Source organism: Zootoca vivipara, chromosome 5 (assembly GCF_965207765.1).
Source record: "Zootoca vivipara chromosome 5, rZooViv2.hap1.1, whole genome shotgun sequence".
Lineage (NCBI taxonomy): Eukaryota > Metazoa > Chordata > Lepidosauria > Squamata > Lacertidae > Zootoca > Zootoca vivipara.
Window position 1 is genome coordinate 18,304,934 of NC_142588.1, and position 23,049 is coordinate 18,327,982.

General features: G+C 44.3%; 1 protein-coding gene across 1 annotated transcript in view; it reads left to right on the top strand.

The window, feature by feature from the left end:
* Window positions 1-23,049, top strand: part of SH2D4B (SH2 domain containing 4B) — a 90,403-nt gene that overhangs the window by 11,571 nt on the left and 55,783 nt on the right. The window contains exons 2-3 of the mRNA XM_035137662.3: window positions 16,361-16,520; window positions 17,531-17,678. Of these exons, the coding sequence (XP_034993553.3) occupies window positions 16,361-16,520; window positions 17,531-17,678 (308 nt within the window). The remainder of the gene's footprint in view (window positions 1-16,360; window positions 16,521-17,530; window positions 17,679-23,049) is intronic.

A 23,049-nucleotide genomic window follows, 5' to 3' on the forward strand; every position in this document is an offset into this window, starting at 1 on the left:
ATTTTATAAAAAATTAGAGAAAAGACTATTAGAATTTATAGATGAAAAGATGCTCCTTTTGGGAGATTTCAATGGGGTGGTTAACCCAATATTGGATAGATCGGGGACGAGGAAATCAAATAAAGACTGCAAGTTACCAAAGTCCTTCTTCAACATGGTAGAAAGGTTAGACCTAATTGACAGTTGGAGGTATAAAAACCCCACCTCTAAGCAGTATACATTCTTTTCAGAGCCCAATCAGAGCTCTGGAAGGATAGATTATATCTGGGTATCAAGGGAATTGGGACCTAAAATAAGCAAAACTGACATTCCACCAAGGACCCTCTCGGATCATAATCCGACATATTTAGAATTGTCGGAAGAGCAACCCTCACCCTTCCGTTGGAGAATGAACGAAGGGCTATTCTTTGACCAAAAAATTGTGGACAAGGCCCGTGAAACATTTAAGGAATATTTAGATCTAAATTCAAAAGAGGGGTCGGGAATTAATTGGGTCTGGGATGCGGGAAAAGCCTTTATGAGGGGCTTTCTAATAAAACAAAACAGTATTAAAAAAAAGGAGAGGGAGAAGAAGATAGAGCAAATATTGAAAGATTTGTCAGAGAATGAAAAACGGCTGGGCAAAAACCCGTCAGATAAAGGAACAAAACAAAAAGTAAATATGTTGAAAGCGGAGTACTCAACGTTAGTTAGCTTGGAGATAGAGTGGAAGCTAAGACGGATAAAACAAAAGAATTTTGAACACGCAAATAAATGTGGAAAGCTGTTAGCCTGGCAGCTTAAAAAAAGGCAAAAGCAGAACCATATAAGCCAAATCCAAAAAGAGGGCAAGGTGATAAAAAATCCAAAAGATATAAGAATTGCTTTCCAGAATTTCTATAAAGAGCTCTATCAGAAGGGGACGGAAGAGGGAGAAGAAATAGAAAGGTTCTTAGAGAATTGTGGAGTGGGGAAAATAAATTTAGAACAGGTCAACACACTAAACGCACAAATTACAACAGAGGAGGTACAGGAGGGAATCAGAAAGATGAAAATGGGGAAGGCACCAGGCCCAGACGGGCTCTCAGCCAAATACTATAAGGAATCACAAGAACAAATTACACCGGTACTAACGAAACTAATGAACCAAATCCTGGAGGGAGGACAGATTCCAAAGTCATGGGAGGAAGCTTTTATTACCCTAATCCCAAAGGAAAACGCTGACCTGCTGGATGTGAAAAATTATAGACCTATTTCCCTTTTGAACTTAGATTATAAACTATTTGCGGACATTATGGGAACTAGACTCAAAAAAGTTTTATCTGATATAATACATAAGGACCAGGCCGGATTTTTACCAGGACGCCAAATGAGAAGTAACATCAGAAATGTGATTGATATTATTGAATTGCTGGAGTGGAAAATAGATAAAAAAAGCAGCACTGATATTTGTCGACGCCGAAAAGGCGTTCGACAATATATCATGGGAATTCATGAAAAGATTAATAGAAAAAAGAGGTATGGGGGAAAAATTCAAAAAATGTATCGAGGCGATTTATACAAGGCAGAGAGCCAAATTAATAATCAATAATAATTTAACGGAAGAATTAAATATCTCTAAAGGAACAAGGCAGGGGTGTCCTTTATCACCCCTGTTATTTATCTTGGTTCTGGAAGTCCTATTGGACGGGATTAGGAACAACTAAGAGATAAAGGGGATAAGAGTTGGTCGCAGGGAATATAAACAGAAGGCCTTTGCCGACGACTTGGTCCTAACATTGGAAGATCCAGATACGAGTCTAGAGGAGTTATTGAAAGAAATGAACAAATTTGGAACTCTAGCAGGATTCAGGCTGAACAAGAAAAAGACCAAAATGATTATTAAAAATATGACAAAAAAGGAAAGGGAGGAGCTTCAGGAGAAATAGGGGATTGAAATGGTAAAGAGGGTAAAGTATCTTGGAATTTGGCTGTCAGAAAGGAATATAAACCTATATAATGATAACTATATCAAAACCTGGAACGATATAAGAAAAGACCTAGAAACATGGAAAAAATTATATCTTTCACTGTGGGGGAGGATAGCCACAGTGAAAATGAATATACTCCCTAGACTCTTATTTTTGTTCCAAATGATACCAGTACTAAAAGGTGTTGGTATATTTGAGGAGTGGAGGAAGGTAATCTCAAGATATATATGGCAGAGAAAAACACCACGGATCAGGTTTAAGATACTAACTGACAAAAAGGAAAGAGGGGGCTTTGCGTTGCCAGACCTCAAATTGTATTATGAGGCCTCCTGTATGGTATGGCTAAAAGAGTGGATCTCGCTAAAAGACCCGGACCTTCTAGATCTTGAAGGATTTAACAACAGATTCACCTGGCATAGTTATCTGTGGCAAGATAAAGTTAAATCACACAGAGGCTTCCTATCCCATGTGATTAGGAAACCACTGTATGAAGTGTGGACCAGAAATAAAAGCATACTTGAAAGAAAAACTCCTAGGTGGTTGTCACCAACAGAAGTTTTGACCATAAAAAAAACTAATATGGAATTGAATTGGCTAACTTATGAGGATATCCTTGTCGAATCGGAAGAGGGGTGGAAGATTAAAACATATGAGCAATTGAAAGAGAGGGGAATAGGTTGGCTCCAATATTATCAAATTCAGGACATGTTCAAAAAAGATAATAAAAATCACGGATTCGAGACTAACAAATCTAAATTCCAATTGGAAATTGTGGAAGGTAAAGACAAATTATTAACAAAGATGTACGACCTCCTGTTAGAATGGAACACAAAGGACGAAATCACCAAAGAATGTATGATTAAATGGGCAATAGACTTGGGCCATGATATTAATATCGATCAATGGCAAAATCTATGGAAACATCAGATTAAATTTACGGCTTGTACCCTTCTAAAAGAAAACATCATGAAAATGATGTTTAGATGGCATTTAACGCCTGTTAAATTAGCCAAAATTAACAAAACCAATAACAAAAAATGTTGGAAGTGTAATGTTAAAGAGGGGGACTACTATCATCAATGGTGGCTTTGCGAAAAGGTCAAAGTTTATTGGGAGCAAATATATAATGAATTGAAAAGAGTATTAAGATATACTTTCCCAAAAAGAGCGGAGGAAATGCTATTAGGGATATTGAGCAGGAATATAAAAAAAGAGGATCACAAACTCTTCATGTATGCTACCACCGCCGCGAGAGTTATCTTGGCCCAGAGGTGGAGAACGACTGAAATACCAACTATGGAGGACTGGAGAGAAAAAATGTTAGAATATCTGCAATTGGCGAGGCTGACGGGAAGAATAAGGGATCAAAAGGAGCAAAAGTTCCAAAAGGAATGGGAAAAATTTATAGAGTATTTGAAGGAACATGGTAAGACATGAAACGCCGGTAAGCTAATATAACATTACAAATTGCAACAGTTGTAAAGTAACCTAAGTCAAAAATTTTATGTTTAATTTGTAAGATAATTTGTGACGGGTACAATTTTAGGGAGCGCAAAACTGATTAAATGAAAGAATAAGTCTGAAAGAGAGAGAGGAGGAAGTCGATTACAAGAGGAGCAGAAGGAAAATATTTATAGAAACAAGAAAGTGAACAGAAACAAATAAGTCACAAGATGAAGTTGATAAATTGTAGCAATTCTCAGTTTAGCTAAAAAACACGATAAGACATATTTCGGAATTTGTATACCTTTTATTTAACTTTTTTTGTATTGAAATGTCACTTTCCGATTTCTGATGATGTATGTAAAGATAAAACAATAAAAATGATTATGAGTAAATCCAGGACTGACCCTGGAAAATAGGGAGACTTGGAGGGTCTGCAACTGTTGTTGTTTTAAATGCTTGGAGCAAGTTTTTGTGTCTTTGACATTGAGTGGTGGTGGTGGTAGAAAGCAAAATTATATTATTAGGCTGGGTATTTTCTTAATGTTTCTGTGCTATCTATTAAAACAGAGGACCAAGAAGTCAATGCAGGCATATGGTTATCATTCTGTGCCTGCATTAATTTGGAGTTAATGACATTGATTAGACTCTGTAAATCAGTGAGGCCAACACACTGTAGTGCCATTTCATATTTTATTTTGGAACCTATTGCCAAGCATGCTGATGGCATGCATGTCTGTTATCTGCAATATTTGCTGGGAAATGCTTGTAAGCAGGACCCAGGCCCTTAATGGGGCACTGCTTGCAGGGAGCTTGCCAGAAAAGGCCATGATTTATACATGTGTGAGCTGAACCATTCATCAATAATGCTGTGTGTACTTTGTACTCAGAAATAGGTTCCCCAACAGGGAAAATAAAAATGAATTGGCCCTAAGATATGCCTTTTAAAATACAAGTCACCTAGCAACCCTAACTCCCAAAGTTCCAGAGGCTCTAATTGGATGATTTTGCAAGTATTCATAAATGATTCCTATTGAAAGATATTTTTTTACAGGCTTTAATGAACTAGAGGCTGAGCAAGAGTTATCAGCCAGTTTTATAAGAATAAGAAAGGCACTAAGAATCATGAGTGAAAACTGACTGAATTTTCAGCAAGGACAAATGAGAAAAACATATGACTTCTTACTAGTATAACTGGGATGGATACAACCTGGGCAAGGTGCAAAATTGGCAATAAATATTACACTATCAACACTGAAGTAAAATAATGGTCAGTCGTGCAATGTTTTCAGGATGGGAAAAAATGGTTGGTGAGGGTAGCAGACCAGATGGAATGGCACCATTGCAACTTCTGATTGACTCCATACCTGGACCTTAAAACCATAAAGTGTGTCCTGCTACTGAAAAAAAAGAAACTACAGGTGGTGATGAGAACATCAGATGTGCAGGTCTGGAAGTCTCAACTAACAGATTTTGCGCCTTCACAGAGGAAATACCTCATCTGTAACAGTGGATGGTATGGTGGGGCTAACCTGCTCACCTGATCTCTCTCTGTCTGCCTGAGTCGCTGCAGCACACTGGGATGGGGAGCGACACGGTAGTGAGGTTAGCATGGTGCAAATGCACCAGCAGATCCAATCTGGTGCTGCTGCCAGTGTGTTTGCACCACACTGACCTGCCTGCTGTGCTCCTTCCCCTCCCTTTCCCAGTATGATGAAGCAACTGAAGGAGTATACCTGAAGGACCGTCTCCACCCCCATCGTTCTGCCCGGACACTGAGGTCTCCTTCTGGCAGTTCCCTCACTGTGAGAAGTGAGGTTACAGGGAACCAGGCAGAGGGTCTTCTCGGTAGTGGTGGCCACCCTCCCATCAGTTGTCAAGGAAGTAAACAACTATCCGATTTTTAGAAGACATCTGAAGGCAGCCCTGTTTAGGGAAGTTTTTAATGTTTGAATTTTTATTCTGTTTTTAATGTTCTGTTGAAAGCCACCCAGAGTGGCTGGGAAAACCCAGCCCAGCCAGATGGGTGGAGTAGAAATAATAACAAATTATTATTATTATTATTATTATCATCATCATCATCATCACTCAGCTAATCAAAGGACACGTGAGCAGCATAGGCTTACCATGCCATTAGCAGCTACTCAGCAGTGAGAATGTGTCATCTCAGCAGCAATACTCATGAACTTGGTTTATGGTAGAGGGCATATAAGTGGCTAGCAGGGGCACTGCTTCTTCTTAGAGCAGCAGGGAGGATGAAGGCTTGTTTCACAGCACTCAGATAAGGAGGGACTATCTTTGCCTATGGTGTCTCGGCTTGAGCTTACTGGAGAGTGAGAGTTTTTTTTTTAATTCAAAGCTGCCCATCAATTCTTTGCATTTGTGATAACTGAAAATGGAGAACAGCACATACAATTATTAACAATACTGTATGTACCAGTGCATGTGGGAAGCATGGGGGAAGATAATAAATAAGCTACAGTGAGAAAACAGAGGCATGGAAACAAGGCAAAATGGTGCAAAGCTAGTGTGGCCATAGCAGGTATCATGGAATATTTCTTTACAATAGTCATCATGATAACATCCTACATCTAAGCCCAGAAATGTGGGTGAAGAGCTCAAATATGCTCTAATCATGTGCTCCAATGCGGCTTTTATAAGGGCATTATTAGTCCATTGATTATGAAACGGAATAATATTTATCCTGCAGATTTGACAAATCCAGATCAGAACGTGTGACAATTCATCAACACTGAGCATTGATAAAAAAATGTAAGTGGTAGTTACTTTCATTGCCCATCCCCTGTGCTAAACCATTCAATACGTTAGGATGCACTAGGCTTCAAAATACGTGGTGGGAGAGAAGGAGGGAGGGAGGGAGGGAAAACAAGCCTTCAAAAGCTTGTCTGAAAAACTACAAAGAAGAATGATTAGGTCTATGGTGGATCACTGAATGCTGATGGAGCATATTTGAAATGTGCAGAACAGCTGCAGCAGAATATAGCAGAAAGGAAACAGATAAGTATGAAATCGTTTAAGCAGCAAGGATGTGAACACAACTTTCTAAATGTAAGGCCAGGTGATTTGTTTGTTTCAAATAACCTGTCCTGAGCCCTGGGGATGCATGACCTAAGGCATACATCGGCAACCTCTGGCCCATGGGCTGGATACGGCCCACAGAGGCTGTTTATCTGGCCCACTAGTCACCCAATTACTCAGCCGCCCGCTCAGCAAGTCCCCCGTGCGCTGCGCTAAACCGGTGCAGCGCGGCACGGGGACTTGCCGAGCGGCGCCGGAAATGGCACCTGTGCCTGCGCAGATGCTGGAAATCACATCTGCGCAGCTGCAGAAGCCATTTCCAGCACTGGGCCATTTCCAGCACATGGGCCCATGTCCGGCCCACGGACGACAGTCCGTGGGAATGCTCCGGCCCACAGCCGGAAAACGTTGCCGACCACTGTAAGGGATCAATAAACAAGCAGTTCAAATAAACACACAATAGCCAAATAACGCTTTGACTTCAGAAAAGTGATGAAAATACATTATTTTTAACAGATGATGCTTGTCCCACATCTCTACAATGGCGTGTCTCAAGCTTCCCTCCTGAATTCCCTTGGTAGCTAAGGAGGAAAGTACTAAGCTTTATTTGAGGAACTTACGATCTTTCTCTTAGGAGGACCCCGATTGCTTCCCCTGTGTAGGGGCACTACACAGGGACAGGACTGGTCCTCTTCCTTTAGCCCAGGGTCTTTGTGACATCAGCAGCTATTGCACAAATCTCCACCTTCAGTTCAAATCTGAATTGCATGCCTCATAAAGCATAATACTTAGGGATGGGACAAATCATTCTGAGAGAGAGAGAGAGAGAGCAGAGGAGATTGGTTCAATGACAGCTGATGTCACAAAGCCAGCTCTTCTCTTCCAGCATGGATGGCTACAGAGGTGGACTACAGTTGAACAGTATGAGGATCAGGCAAAGGAAGCAGGAAAATCTGGGTCAAAGCCAGCTGGAAAGGGATGTAGCCAGTTATAGCCAACCACTTGATGGTACTTTCAACTACCCAATGGGCCTCCAGCTTGTTAAGAACCTTGGTTGCCATGGCAGCCAAAATAGAATCCCGTGTTTCTGAATGAGTGTCCAGGATGGTGAGAGCCATAGCTGTGGATGAACTGCCAAATGCTAATACACACACCACACAAGATAAAATGGTAGAAATCTGGACTGTGCCACAGCAGGCGTTTATCTTATATTTTTTTAATTAAACAGGAAATTGTAGTCTGCGGCAAGCAGGGTTTGGAAGTACCTTGATGTCACTAAGGTTCCAAGGCAATGATCCACTAAAACGATAATTTAATTAGCAATTAATCTGCCACACAATGGAGTGACTGAAGTACCTGAATATTTCGTTTGGCTGAGTGTGCTGCAACCCTTGTCTAACTAATGGTATTTCTCTGAGATTTGATATCCATTTGGGTTTGCAATGGACTTTCCACACAAAAATGAATCAATTTCAAAAGGCTGTGGAGATGACGAACAATTGGGAATTGTCAAGGATGCCATAATTGCTAAAAACAATGATAAATGAGCCTGCATGCAATGAGCTGATTCTAGCAATATCCCATCAACTGCAGCCCCAGTTATTTTAAATGGCTTTTAATTAGCAGCATGAATGCAAATGACTTGAGGCCTCAGATGAGAGATGTAGATCTTTCTGTACCTGCCTGACTTCTGCTGGGGCTGGAGACAGATTTTCTTACATATGTTCTTAGGTTTGTTAAAAATGGGTGAATATAATATTGGTATGTGGCATCTTAATTCCGGTAGCCATTATTGATGGATCCCCAAAACTGTATTACAGGTTATCACAGGGAATCTTGGAGCCAGGTTCTTAGGTGCCAGGGGACTCTGAAAGTTTATCCAGACTTGCCATTGCTCCATTGAGGAAACCCACTCTTTACCACTGAATTGGAGCAAAACATTGATTGGGTTTTCTCTGGATTGATGTTTGCTCCAATTTATAGTGAAAGAGTGGGTTTTCTGGAGGAAAGCAGCGGGGCAAGGTCAAAACTGCTCTTACCCATGCTAGAACTTGTGGGACACCTGCTTTTCCCCCCCAAGGACAAGGGCAATTATGGATGAGCCCTCAGATTGCTATCAGACAAGCAGACCCGATGGGGTTTGGGTGTCCTGGATTTGGGATGGAAAAAGTTGGCAGGTACGCTGATCTTCCCTCACAAAAGGAAGGGGGGGGAGCAACATGTCAGTGGATCTGAAGGGAAACTCTCAGATCCCTTCCATTCCAAAGCTCTCTTCTCTACCCCTTTTCTGGCGCCGATGGATAGAAGTAGATGGTGATAATGAAAACTCTGAGAAAGTGTGAAAAGTACCTTCAATTAATCACAGGGACCCCCAAATGGGGATGCTAACTTTTTGGGGGGGGGGTAGCACTCTCCATGAATGATGTTGCAGGCAAGCATTATTGTGTGGCAATGTCCCTCTGTGACAAATTGACGCAGTTTTGAAATGTTTATTCCTACCTGGCTGGCAAAGAGTTAATCCACCTCCAGCCTGACTGACATAGAATTCTGATGGGGGCGGGACTGTGCCCGGTTCAAAAAGGAGGGGGTGTCGGTTTGGTCAGTTAGGAAGAGGGAGGAGGGTGTGATGTGATGTGATGTGATGTGGTGTGGTGTGGTGTGGTGAGGATATATGAAGAAAGTGGAGAGGTCAGGAGACTGTGAATTTAGATAAGATTTAGGAAAACTTGAAGTTAAATGCTTGACTGAGTTTTTTTGTACAACTGAAACAAGGCAGATAAATACATGACACGTTAAAGAAAAACTTATGCTTTTAAGACAATAAAACTTCATCTCTGTTTTGCCAAAAAGGTTCGTCTTTATTATTCCAGCGGGGTACCAGGACTCACAGCCGTGGTGGCTCAAGAGAGGGCAAAACTCACCTCAGGCAGGGAGGTGGCAGTTTGTCTCCTGGAGTTAAACGGAGGAGGCTTAGTAGGGTAACCTGAGGCGCCAAGAAGTTGCCAGAGTGAAAAGGGCAAACTTTTACAGTGGGGAATCAAACTGAGGGAGACCCTTTACTGTAGGCAAGAGGTTATTCCATCGGACAGCCTAGAGTTTCTTAAGGTACCAGGCCACGTAAGCTGGAAGGCTCTCCTTACTGAGAAACCCAAAAGTAAAAGGGGTTTATTTTTGAGGCGGCAGGAGAAGAGGGTGGGTGTTTACCCCTCTGAATTCCTGTGTCGCATTGATAGTAACGGAGAGTGGGACCCATCGTCACACCCTCCCTCCCCAGGAAATAAGACACGAGACACAGTTAATTAATTTTAAGTGGGTGAAAAGGCCACAACTTTATTGGTTTCGGATGTTGAGCGGTATTGGCTTAGGCATTGGAACCTAACCGGCTATATCCAACTGTAACCCGTGTGTTACAGTCTGGGAGAAATTAACCACCAGAAAGGAGCCCAGTGATGTACATCTACTGGAACACCTCCTGTGGCCACCGTTGGGGGGTGCTCTTAGGCCCTGACCTCCGTAGGCCCAGGACAAAGCTACCGCCCCCGGAACCCCTTTAACGGGATTAAATCTCCAATTTCGGGCAGATGATGATGTAATCTGCCCCCCTTCTTCATTTATGCAAATTTCCAATGCCTAACTGCCAAAACCCAGTTGTGACGAATTGCTATGAGGTAGGCGAAAAAACCAGTTTGGCTAGTCCAAGTGGAAAAAGTCCTACCAGGCCCCCCAGCCAACCAAGGCGACCAACCAATGTCCATAGCAGCGTCGGCCTAACCTGCCTAACCTAAAGGGTGGGTGGGTGGGTGACCCGATCGCGCTGGGAGCCAGGGCGAAAGAGGCTTGGTTCCCGCCTCCGGCTTGGTTTAAAGTGGGGAAGCCCCGCCTCCCAGCTGACCCAATTGGTCAGCCCGGGTATGCCGGAGGCGGGAACTCCCCCCTCGTGAGGGGGCTGAGCTCTCAGCCCCCATCGCGAGAGTTCAGTTGGGCCAAGCCCACAACACCACCTCCGTGGGATGCGGAAGTGGTTTTGCCATGAAATTGTTTTCTATTTAGGTCATAGTTTTCCAGGTCAGAAGGTCTTCTTCATAAAGTTATTACTGCCTGGTGCATTGTGGAAGGTTCTTCCTCTGCTCCCCCTCCATAATGTTCTGAAACTTCTTTTTTCTTTTAGTTTTGTTGGCCTTTTGCGAGCATGAGGCTGGAAACAGCCACTCCAGACCATGGCATATATTAGACTGGCAGTGCAGCTCATTGGAGACTAATGATTCTTATAGGCCAGAGTCCTAAGCTCCGTATTGCTCTCTAAGGCCTTGTTTCCCGAGTTCATTGCTGTGAAGTTCAGCCAGAAGTGGTTTCTATTTATCTGTCATAGAAGGCACTGGAAAAAGGACAAGCAAATATTATGGTTCTAGTGCTAGCGCTGCTTGTGTTTACGAGCAATAGTGAGTATACATTTTCAATGTTATATTAGTCACAGCCTCCTGCCTCCTGGAAGGCTGCCATGGTAGTCACTGGCGCTGCAAAAAGAGAATGTGCTGTGTACTTACCACACGGATGCAGCCTAGAATGATATGCGTTGAGGATGTAATCCGAACAATTCTTAGGGATGCTGGCTTGCTCAGCACAGGTGAAGCCAAAGGGCCAGAGATGAGTGAACTCTCCAAAATAGCCGCAGGTGGACTTGTTAACTATCTGTCCTGCCCCCCACTGCTCCAAATATCAGGGGAAATAGAATATTTTCCAGTCAACCGAAGGGTACCAGACTGCCTACAGATGACCTATTTATTGAGATTTGTCTTAACTTATTTTTAAGGAGATTCCTGGCCTGAATTTCATTATTCAGGGAACAATGACACTCTGGGTGGAAAAGAAATGTTCCTGCTTGTAAAAGTGATGCCCGTTCTTGGATCTAAGGCAAAGGGACAGGGGCGTACCCAGGATCAAATCTGGGGGGGGGCAAGAGAGGGGAAGAGAGAGGGAAGGAAGGAGGGAGGGAAGAGACAGAAGGAAGGAAGGAAGGGGTGGGTGAGAGAGAGGAGGGAGGGAGGGAGGGAGGGAAGAGATAGAAGGAAGGAAGGAAGGAAGGAAGGAAGGGAGGGAGGGAGGGAGGGAGGGAGGGAGGGGTGAGAGAGAGGAGGGAGGGAGGGAGGGAGAGAAAAAGGAAGAAAGAAAGAGGGGGGAAGGAAGGATGGAAGGAAGGATGGAGCTCCCGTCTGCTGCCCCCAGCTCAGGCTGCTCCTCCCTCCTCCCACGTTCCTGTCGCTGGCTGCAGCCGCGGAGGAGGCGAAAACAGCCCAATTTCCATAACCCGCAGCGACTTTTCCCCTTCAGTTTTCGGAGGGGAAAAGTGCAGGTTAGGGTTCGTAAAATAAGGTAATTTTTTTTGCTTTGGGGGGCAGGTGCCCCCTTGCCCCTCGCTGGGTATGCCCATGCAAAGGGAGAAAACTGTTTCTGCTCCCACTCTTGAGTTTGTGTTTGCTGCAGTGCTACGTTCTCAGCTAGAAAGACCTCTACAGTATTTAAGTCCGGATGTGCGTGTTCTGTACAGAAGAGTGCACTGCAGAAGGCCAGCAGTCACATGCATACAAGTGGGCAAGGGCAGATCTGCTATGAAACTAATGAAGCTCAGACCCTCCACATGTCCATATATTCCAGGGACAGTCCTGAATTTACAGAAAGCTGCCCCAAAGTTTGAGAGTCAGTAGCACAAATGTTGGAAAGGTGTGGTGATCTGTCATGGAACAGCCCCATTGAAGAAGATAACAGTGGTTACTCAGACTTTGTTGCTGGTTGCAAAGGGGCCCCCATGACAGTTCAAGCTTCAAGGCCCCCCAAATGTAGGTCCACCACTGCATGCGGCTGAGAAATATCCAACTCTGCCAGTCATTCAAGTCACACTGGTTGAAAACCACTGGTTTGTTGATAGTTGCTGTACACTCATCTGCTATAGTAATGGGGAGAAGGAGAGACTAAAGACCTTGCTTAGCCATAAGCAGTGTTTTACATAGTGTCTATTAACACAAGAGAATGAACTGTGAATTGAAGTGTTGCCTCTTACCATCCATCATTCACATCACAGTAGTGAATAATGAGAATAAAACGCCTCCTCTCTTCATGGCTGATGGAATATTCCTGGGATTACTTTAATTATTCTAGGTCGAAATGCAACATTCTCACACAAATAAATGCATCTGAATTCATTTGTTTGATGAGCAAGGTTAAAACAGTTTTTGATTTTCTGCTTGTTGCATTCTTAAATCATTTGGTTCTAATATATCTAAAACCGCTCACAAGCGATTCTTCGGGATACAGGTTTGTTGTTATGACATACTGTTTCCTGTCTATGAAAACATTATACTCCATGTCCGTGTGGAGTTTTAAAATTGGTTTCCACAAAAAAGTGCACTGTTATCACTGCCTTTGCCCTATTGTTCCTGCCTTTAGGGAGACACATAAACAACTTTGTTTATACTTTGCTGACTTGTGAATTTCTCCCATTTTTTGATGTTATATTTATACTGCTTCTGCTTCTTGTCACTTTACCGTATGAACCCCTCTACTTGGTTCCTGGTAGGGGTGTGCATGAACTTCATTTACTTCCTGAATTATGAGGCAGATAAGAGTGAAATGGATGAGGTTTCCACATACCTGAGTTGGACACTGTTTAACAAAATTTTCTGAGTCAGATAAGGGGCTCCCTAAAGCCTCAAGTTACTCTGTGAAGTCAGGTGCCCTCAACCCCACACCTCCCCCCCCAGCATTTTCCAAGCTATCACTGCATTAAAATAAAATGAAATACAGTAAAAGCAAAATGAAGCTGATAGCAAAACATCCTGAACTTAAGTGGTGGAAAGAGGCAGGGAATCTTTTGTCTAGGTTTTAATCACAGTTAATTATCCCATGGCACTCGAACCACGGTAATTTGTGGGAGAGATGTTGAGCAAAATATTTAAAAGTGTTTGTTTTTCACCAGGGGCGTAGCCAGGATCAAAATTAAGGGGGGCAAGGGGCGGGGCCAAGGCAAGGGGGGAGGGGCCACAGTGGGGCAAGGAAATCCATGGTCGTTCAGGGGTGAGGGGGCGCCAGGATCAGCCCGATATTGGGCTGTTCCGACCCCCTCCTCCCCCTCTGCGATTGGCAGGGGGCGAGGGGGCGCCAGGATCAGCCCGAAATCGGGCTGTTCCGATCCCCTCCTCCCCCTCCGCGATTGCCGGGGCGGGTGGAGGGAAAGCTGGCTTTCCCTCCACCTGCCCCACAGCCAGCAAGGGAGAAGGGAGACGTCCCTTCTAGCTGGCTGGCTGTGGGGCGGGCGGAGGGAAAGCCAGCCAAACACTTTGCGCGGCTCTGGCCCCACAGCCAGCCAGGGAGAAGGGAGATGGCACCGGGCGGCGGGGGGCAGTGGGGCAGGCTGGCCAGCGGCCCTGGTTCTAGGGGGGGGGGCAACTGCCCCCTCCTGCCCCCCTGCCTACGCCCATGTTTTTCACACTGATCTATTCTGTTTTTTCCCCCTACCACCACCCTTTCCCTCTGAAGGTCAATGGGCAGATGTCTGTCTCCCTGGGAGAAGAGGCTATATCCCCCAAAATCCCAGGGGGAGGGCAGAAGCCCACTGTACCAACAAACTTTGTGGTCACAGGGTCTTTTTCTGGGTGCCAGGTAGGTGGGTAATATTTTCCCCACTTCATAATTTCTTTGGGATCTATACTAATTACTTCAGTATCCTGGCCACCCTATGATTTCTATTGTAAACCCCTCCCCCCCCAAAAAGTATATCCATGAAGAAGAATCACTGTACTTATAATTCTGAAATTTGGCAGGCTTCATTCTTTCAACAGGGCTGATCATGCATCCATTTCTGGCAGAAAACAAGACACAGGTATCAAAAATAATAACAATTAAAGTTCAAACTTCAAAGGTTTCTTGCACAAAACTCCTGGAATGTTTCTGCATATGATTTGGCAGGCTTAATCTACTCTGGAGGGGGTTGTATGCGTGTGATTTTCATTCACTTCTGTAAAAAATATATATGTGTGTATGTGTGGGAGGAATTTTAGTAGTTTTTTAAAATTCCCTATTATAAGTGAATGTGGGTGGGGAGAGTTTTGTTTTAAACAGATCTAATTTGGTCTCAAACAGGAAGGCACCAGAGAGCTCTCAAACTTTCTCAAGCACCCTGATCTACAAATACTGATCTACAAATACAAATACTGTACAAATCATTTTTGTGGCCATTGCATGCCCCTAGTTATTGATACGGTTTCAAACAGTTATTAGACAGTATTTCCCCATGTTTCCCCTCCCTCTCACACACATTTCTTTCCCCACACCTAAATATTATTTTCTGTCTTTCTGCTTTGGGACTTTTATCATTTTTCTCTGGCTTGACTTAAATTGAACAACTTTTTTCTTTCTTTTCACTGCCTTTTTTAATATGTATGGAAACATCCCTTCATGTTTTATTTATACAATTATATTAACCTTTTGATTTGGTAGCTTTTCTGTTTCTTCAAAGTAGGAGCTGCTATCAACTACCCCCCGCCTGCTGGCCACCCTGCTTTTTATGAGATTTCTGTTTAATTTTTCTTTTTCTTTTCATTCAGTTCTGACCATTCAGTGGCTGCTGGTGACATTTTCACTTCATAGGGCTGCAACTTTTAACCTTGCTGTTTCCATCAAAATAGAACTTGTGCCACACTTATTTAGTAAAGTGTGCCATTACACATGTGCAGTGCCATTGTCTCACGCTTTCTAAATAAAATAAAATCAATTAATTTATGCACATATCTGGGCAAGGAAGCAGTTTCCATGTAAGAGGCCTAAGTATGTTTTTCAGACAAGATTGACTCCATAATGCTAATGACCACAGCTGTGGAATTTCTGGGATCATTTGAGGTTTATATTGTATATCTATATTCATATCACATGGTTCTTGCTCAGGAACTCAAAACATATTTTTAACTTCTAACACAATTCTGTTTGATAGGTTTGGTGTGTCTTGTTCTTTCTGGGTAGCCTGTGCATACATCTTAGAATGATAGAATCATAGAGTTGGAAGAGACCACAAGGGTCATGCAGTCCAACCCCCTGCCAAGCAGGAAACACCACCAAAGCATTCCTGACATATGGCCATCAAGCCTCCGCTTAAAGACCTCCAAAGAAGGAGACTCCACCACACTCCTTGGCAGCAAATTCCACTGCCGAACAGCTCTTACTGTCAGGAAGTTCTTCCTAATGTTGAGGTGGAATCTTCTTTCTTGTAGTTTGAATCCATTGCTCCGTGTCTGCTTCTCTGGAGCAGCAGAAAACAACCTTTCTCGGGGAAAGGTTATGGGTAGCCTCCTTCACACAGTTCTGCATTTACAGAAAGATTTCACATCTCAAAAGATTATATTTTTGACCTCTGGTGATGTATTGTGATGTCATCTTGAGTCATCAACAGCCAGCATTATGAAGACAGCAGTAAACTGCTTTGTTGCACAAAACCAAGTGTGATATCAGGAAAAGGAAGTTTATATGGGAGCAGGGAAAGGCAAGGAGGTAAGTAAAACAAAGTGGTGAAGCTGATTGGAGTCTGCCGCTTTCTTTCTTTCTTTCTTTCTTTCTTTCTTTCTTTCTTTCTTTCTTTCTTTCTTTCTTTCTTTCTCTTTCTTTTTACCAAAAGAGAAGCAATAGCTCAGAAATTGAGGCCTGCAGCTTAGTTCCCAGGAGGTTACCGGTAGTTGCTGGTCCTGATGCTCACCCAGAGTGTTGCCACAAATAAGCACAAGGTTGGTGTAATATATTAAGTTTGGCTTCACTTCTGTGGAACAGCTCATGTGCTTAGGTCCATGATTTGTATTTTGATCCTTGTGCCGACTGTGTGTTATTGACTCTGAGAACATCATTCCCTTGTCACAAAGCCCTTTTGTTGTGTATTTTGATGGCTGTTGCAGGTAATGACAAACGAGTGCAGTGGCTCTGCGGGACTGATGGCGAGGTCTGGGTTTGGATTATGGGAGAAGCTCCTGGAGACAAGCCTTATGAGCAGCTTACTGAGGAACTTATTGCAGAAAGAGCCAGGCAGCAAGCCCAGAAGGAAGCAGAAGAATTATGGTGAGCATTTCGCAAAACCAAAGTTACTCATGTCAGTGGGATAAGGAGGCTCACATTTCTAGAACACTGTCTCCTCAAAGTATAGGGCAATGCTTTCATTTCAAAACCGTTTTCAATTTTTAATCCAAAATATCAAGTATATCCATCTTTGCTCTTGTTATAAATAACCCACTTTGGTTGGGTCAGATGTGACAACAAAAATCCAACCAACAAACAAAGTCACAAAACCTAATCAATTTGCATTTAAGATTTAAAAATGCTTAAGAATATTATGTCTCTTGCTTTAATCAGGAATCTTTTCCAGTTTTTTCCATGAGCTTTGATACCCAAAAAGACCTCAATATGGATGAAGAGCTTGTAAACACATGGACCTCTCTGTTTCCAATGTTGCTGGGAATCTTCTGAATCCATGGAGCTTTAGTCTTCAATTCTGAGGTTTTTTCTCTCTCAGACAGTAGGGTGGTTGTTTGAAAGATTGCCAGTAATTACCAGTCTCAGTGAGATCTTGCTCTGAATTGCAGTCTGAGATCCTGCTCCCACTCCTATGACACAACAGGCAACCTATTGGGAGTGAAATGCTATCCTTGGTTGGTATAGAGGGGGGGGGAAAGGAATTATAAACAGTCTGCAAAAGCTTATGTTGGAGAATCTCTAGCCTGCAGGCCAAATTTGGGCCACTAGGTCTTCCCATTGGGCCCATAGCAGATGTCATATGTGGGGCAGGCAGAGATGTGGCTGGATCCTGCAGCTGGAAAGCAGGACTAAACTCCCTGCATGCACATCAGTTCATGAGTGTGTAATTCAGTCTGGCTTGGTCATTATCTCTGTCCATCCTGCAGGCCAACTTTGACAGGTGGGTGGGGAGGTAAAGATGTGGCCCACACCAAGTAAGTGTTTCCTAATCCCTTCTATACCCCCAAAGAAACCTGTGAGCTTTTAAGGAGTCACAATCCTCTTTGCTGTTTTTACTCTCTTTTTTTTTTACTTGCCTACCTGCTCCCTTTTTAAAGGAAGCAAAAAGAAGCAGAAATCACAAAGAAGTTTCGAGATGCTATGGCGAAGGAGAAAGCTCGAATAGTGGCAGAGAAGTGGAAGATAGAGACAGAAGATCGCAAAGCAGCCAAAATGATGGAGGAGAAAATCCAGGAGGAATTAAAGGTTTGATGACTCCCTTAACTTATATGTTTGCATTCTGCCATTGATCTTCCTGGGATGGCAAGACTCTCTCGGAATATCACGGCATTTTCACTCATAGTGAAGGCTCTCTTTGAGATGATATGTACAAATGGAGCTGGCCCTTAGGATCTGTGGTGGCTGAAAAGAGCAGCCCTATGTAATATTCTCCACCTTATTTCCCCTCAGATTTACCTGTGACACTTCCAGGGGCGTAGGAAGATGGGGCGGATGGGGCAGTGCACCCCAAGCGACACGATCCCAGGAGTGCCATCGCCGCTGCCCGCCCCCAAAATGTGTGCCCCGCCCATGCGCGCAGCGCCCCCACCCCAAAACATGCACCCCACCCCAAAACATGTGCCCCGCCACTGTGCATGGCGCACCCCACCCCCAAAACATGGGCCACGTCATTGTGCATGGCGTGCTCCGCCTCCAAAATGTGCCCCCCACCCCCAGAATGCGCACCATGTCACTGGGGGCAGCGCACCTGATCTCCGCCCCCGATGGCAGAGCATGAAGCTCTGCCACTGGACACTTTCCCAAAGTTTTTTGCCCCTGCCAGTAGCAGCCACCCAGTGATGGTGACCAGAGGTGACCCAATACATTTTGCTGCTGTAGTTGAAGTCTTCACCTTCACCCTGTAGTTCACCCTTCTCCATTTCATGTATAGAAGCTGACTGGACTGGCAGCTGAGGCTTTCATCATTACTGGACTGGACAGTGTAATCCAGTCACTCAAGGGTAGCAGACTAGCTTAGGTGGACACAGACAGATCATGTGGCATGTTCTTCAACCTCTCGCTACCATTCCTGCATCAAACATCACATCTAGTTTCATGCACAGGATATATCCGAAATTGAAAATTAACACACGTTAAGGACTGCTGTCACATGGCAGAAGTGCAGATTTGATAGGAGAACTGGCAATGGGGAAGAGAGCACTTAAATATTTTCCTTTTGGTCAATTTCTGAGCAAGACCACCTACACTGAGTTGCTTTTCTACATGTGTGTGGGGGGTGGGAGTGAGAAATATTGGCATCATTTGAAAACTATTGAAAACTTTTGGTAGCATGAACCCGAACCTACAAATTCCAGATTTGTAAGATCCTAAAAAGTTCTTATTATAGGAACCAATTCTTAGGGACCTAGATCCCTTCTCCCCCTCCAATAAGATATTTGAGGGGGTGGGGCCCCCAAAGTTGATGCTGTTTGTGCTCCATGTCTTGTATTCTATTTAATTCCTACTGAATCTGAAGTGTGTGAAAAAATGTTCTTGGGTGCATTTTCTAGTTGGCTCCATAGGAATGCATTTCACTCCATCACCATCACCATCACCATCACCATCACCACCATCATCATCTTATTATTTACTAGTGCCATTCAGCCCGTTTAATAAACGGGCGCTAGAACATTCAGCCTTTTTCGGTGGCAGCGGCGCGTGGGGGGCTTTTATTCCTTGTCTAATTGATTGTTCCTCCCCCCTTCCTTTGATCCTTAATTTATCCCTAATTTTCTCCCCCCCGTTCCCAAACCCCAAGCCAAAGTCCCCCCTTTTTAACCTTTACAGCCCAGGCTCGGCTAGGGGGTGCGGGGGTTATTTCTTCCTTTACCCCCTCTGAAGCTTGTGTTTGGAGTGCGGATCCCTCCCCACCCTGTTTTCGCGCGCTTTTTGTGCCTGCCGTTTGGTTCCTAATTTTTCCCCGTCAATAGCGCTGCTGCTGCCAGGGCCCAGTGGCCGAATTCTGGCTCCTGGACGGCCCGGGCGGCTGCTCCGGGGTGTACGCCCAGTTTTTCGGGGGTGGGGGTGGCTCCCACTACTTTTGTTGGCCTCCGCAGCTGTTTTTCAGTTGCCTGCTGCGTCTGGGAGGGAGCTTTGCCGTCTGGGGGGCTTGCGCCCGCCCCGGCGCTTTCTGAGGGTCCCACGGTTGGCGCTGAGCATTCGGTGGCCTCCCCGCGCCTTTCCGGCCCAGCGGGGGTCTCCCGGTTGCTTGCACTGTTTGGGCCTCAATTTCGGGCCTGTTAGTGAGGAGAAGCCGGGGCCTCGATTTTTTGGTCGTCCCGGCTTCCTCCTCAGGCCCTTGGGCACGTTGAGAGAGGGCCTGCCCTGCTTAGGGGCCTTGCTGCCTGCTCCTGCCTTCCACCTGGTGGCCTCTGTTTTAACTGCTTAGTGAGCCAATGCAGGGCAGAGGGGTGGGGGGCGGGGTGGGGAGAGTGTGTGTGTGTGTGTGTGTGCGCGTGCAGTCTCTGCGTCCAATCCCTGTGTCCCTGGGGCACATGCTCAGTAGCGCGGAAAACGGGACACAGGGAATCTGGATGCAGAGACACTTGCATATTATTATATAGGATACCCCACCCATCTGGCTGAGTTTCCCCAGCCACTCTGGGCAGCTGCATTTAGTGTGTTTTCTATAGCTTCTTTTGAAAGATTTGGATTTGGGCTCTTCTTTACTGCAGCAAAGCTGTGGATTTTGTAGGCAGAAGGCGGGGGTCTTGGCACAGAGATGGGAGGAAGTGGCTGCAAGGATAATGTGGGAAATGGAAGGGTTGCCAGGTTGGACCTGGGTCCTGGAGACTTCCCTTGGAACTTTTTAATCTGCCACTCAACCAGAAGATGAAGCAGGCATTTCTCCTGCTCCTTTTCCCTTTGAAGTAATTCTCTCCCACCCCCTTTTCCTCCACCCTGCCTGTGGTTTGATATAACCAGAGCCCTGCTTGCTATAGCTTGCGGAGATGAGATGTGGATGGAAAAAACAACAACAACCAAAAACGGGGGGCAGGAACACATACAGGAGAAGCCGCAAGTGCCTTATCTCCCAATTAAGTTAGAGATTTAGAGGTCCAAGGTTGCAACCTAGCAACCCTAGTAGTAGATGGAAGCCATTTTTCTCCTGTTTCCTACAAATAAAAAACCGGAGTCTGGTTGGTGGAAGACATATGCAGAACAACAGTTTCTTTATCTGTTCCCTTGTGCCCAACTTTTTTTTTAGCAGATTCACAATTAGTCTTCCTGTGCTTCATGAAATTAGGTGGTCTGCAACTTTCTTTTTCTTTTTTCTTTTGTAAGGGAGCAAATAGCAGCGTTTTCTCCCAATATGAGAGCCTTTGTTAAGACTGTACTCCAGTTTTAATGAGCAGTTATAATACACCTCTGCCCCCTAAAGTGCAAAAGCCTCTTCACCTTGGCTGACCCATCTGCCCTCAAAAACAGCTGCTCAGCCTGTGTGCTAGAATCAAACGGCACTTTTCACAAGCGCAATGGGTGGAAACATTTCATATGTAGTGGTCCATACGGATAAGGGGTAAGAGGTTCAGCAGAAAACCTCACAACAGCTTCCTTGGCTGCTAAAGTGAATGAGTCAAATGCCACCTCCACTAACATTAGTACAGCTTCTGAATCAAATAAACTACCCCTCCTCTCTGGGGGTCATTAGCCTTCCTGGTATTTTGCAACCCCCAGTTTCAAATGTCCATGTGCAGACTTGTTTGTTTGGCTTCTTCTATACATGATTCAGACAAAGAAAACTACAGCAGAATTTGAAAAAAATAAAAAATAAATTTAAGTGGTTTTTAAAAATTATTTTTCTCTAGGATTTCTACTCCCTGCCCCGCTCCCCCTTTAGCAGGAATTGACCAGAGTACAAATGATTGAGGTCAGGTCTGGTTACTTTACGAATCAGTGGATTTGCCCTTTGAGATAAAGCTGGTACAAAGTGCCGATTTTTAAAGATAATCTGTTCACTGCCCTTTGTGCAAACCTCCAGGTGGTTTACAACAAGCAAATAGGTTATTTGTAAAATAACATAACTATTAAAACAAATCATGAACTCCCCCTTCAAAAAGGGGGGGGGGAATTAATAGCAGCAGCAGTCAGGTCTCTCCTTCAAATGCCAAGAAGGATGCAGTTAGTCATCTAAAATTATAAAGAGACTAGCTGGCCCAGCCACGCGTTGCTGTGGCTCATCCCTGTGATTTCCCCCCACCCTGTCCTGACCCATGACCTATTCTGCCTCCCCCCCCACCCCGGTCCATCACTGTGATTCCCCCCACCCTGTCCCGATCCATGACCTATTCCGTCCCCTCCCCCCCCAACACCCACCCATGCGAGTCCCCACCTCCATTTGGCCTAGTTCGGCCTAGTCTGTAAATGTGAGCCGAGGTGCTGTGGAGAGGGAAGGTTTTCAAGCTGCAGTGCCAGTGTAGCCACCACTAGAGGGTGATGTTTTGCAACGTCTTCTGGCTTCTTTTCCCCAGCATGCACTTTTGGGTGAGTTGTGTGTTCAAGGTCAAACCCCCCCCAAACACGGGGTTTGGGGGGGGGGTTTGACCTTGCGCAGGTGTGACATCTGTCTACGCAAACAGTATATGCTTCCTCTCACAGTAGCATGGGACGTCGTGTGCAAATTTGAATGCTATCGGTCAAGTGGTTTCGAAGAAAAGTGGAAACACACCCACATGCCCTTTTTACATTTATATATATATAGATGAGATCAGATGCACCTTAGTAGGGAGGAAGTTCCACATACAAGGAGCCACCATGCTAGGTGTTCTGAGCACTCCAGAACTACCACTGTTTGTTTACTTTTTACAGGAAACTACTTGGTGTGATAATCAAACTGTTGTTCTTCTGTGATTTTCCTATGCTTTCTCTGTCTATTTTGAAAGCTTACCAAAGGTGATGTTTTGGAAAGAACGGTGTAGGGTCTGCAAGTGTAGACATTTCTTTTTAAAGAGTCATGGTTTTGATGTGTGCAGTGACATTTCGAGCATTTGACCATATTGCCATGTATGCACACATCTTCACTATTACCTTATTAGCAGTGTTTATTTTTAAAAAACTTTTAATTTGTGACAAAAAATGCTTTTTTGCCTTTTTAAAAAGTAAAATAAAATTCTGCAATAGCACTTAAATAAGAAAATGTTTAGCACACATATAAACTTTGATTTAAAAAAGAACTGTGCATGCACACAAAAGCTCATAGCAATGACAAACTTAGTTGGTCTCTAAGGTGCTACTGGAAGGAATTTTTTTATTTTGCTCCAAAATAATATGTTTGGGTGTGTTGTTGTTGTTGTTGTTGTTGTTGTTGCTGCTGCTGCTGCTGCTATTTGAATTTATGTACCACCCTATACCCAATTGTCTGTCTTCTGTCGACATGACTATGACATGCGTAACTTGGCTGGATGTACAGACACAAAAACTGCTATACCGTCTGACACATGAAGCATCACAGTGGGAGAGAGATGACTCCCCCAGATCTTTCTTCCCTCTACAGGAACAAATGCTATTACAAGGATGCACATGGGTGCTTCGGTTAAAAATCTGTTCATGCTTGAAGAAATGAAGAAACGAAACTTTA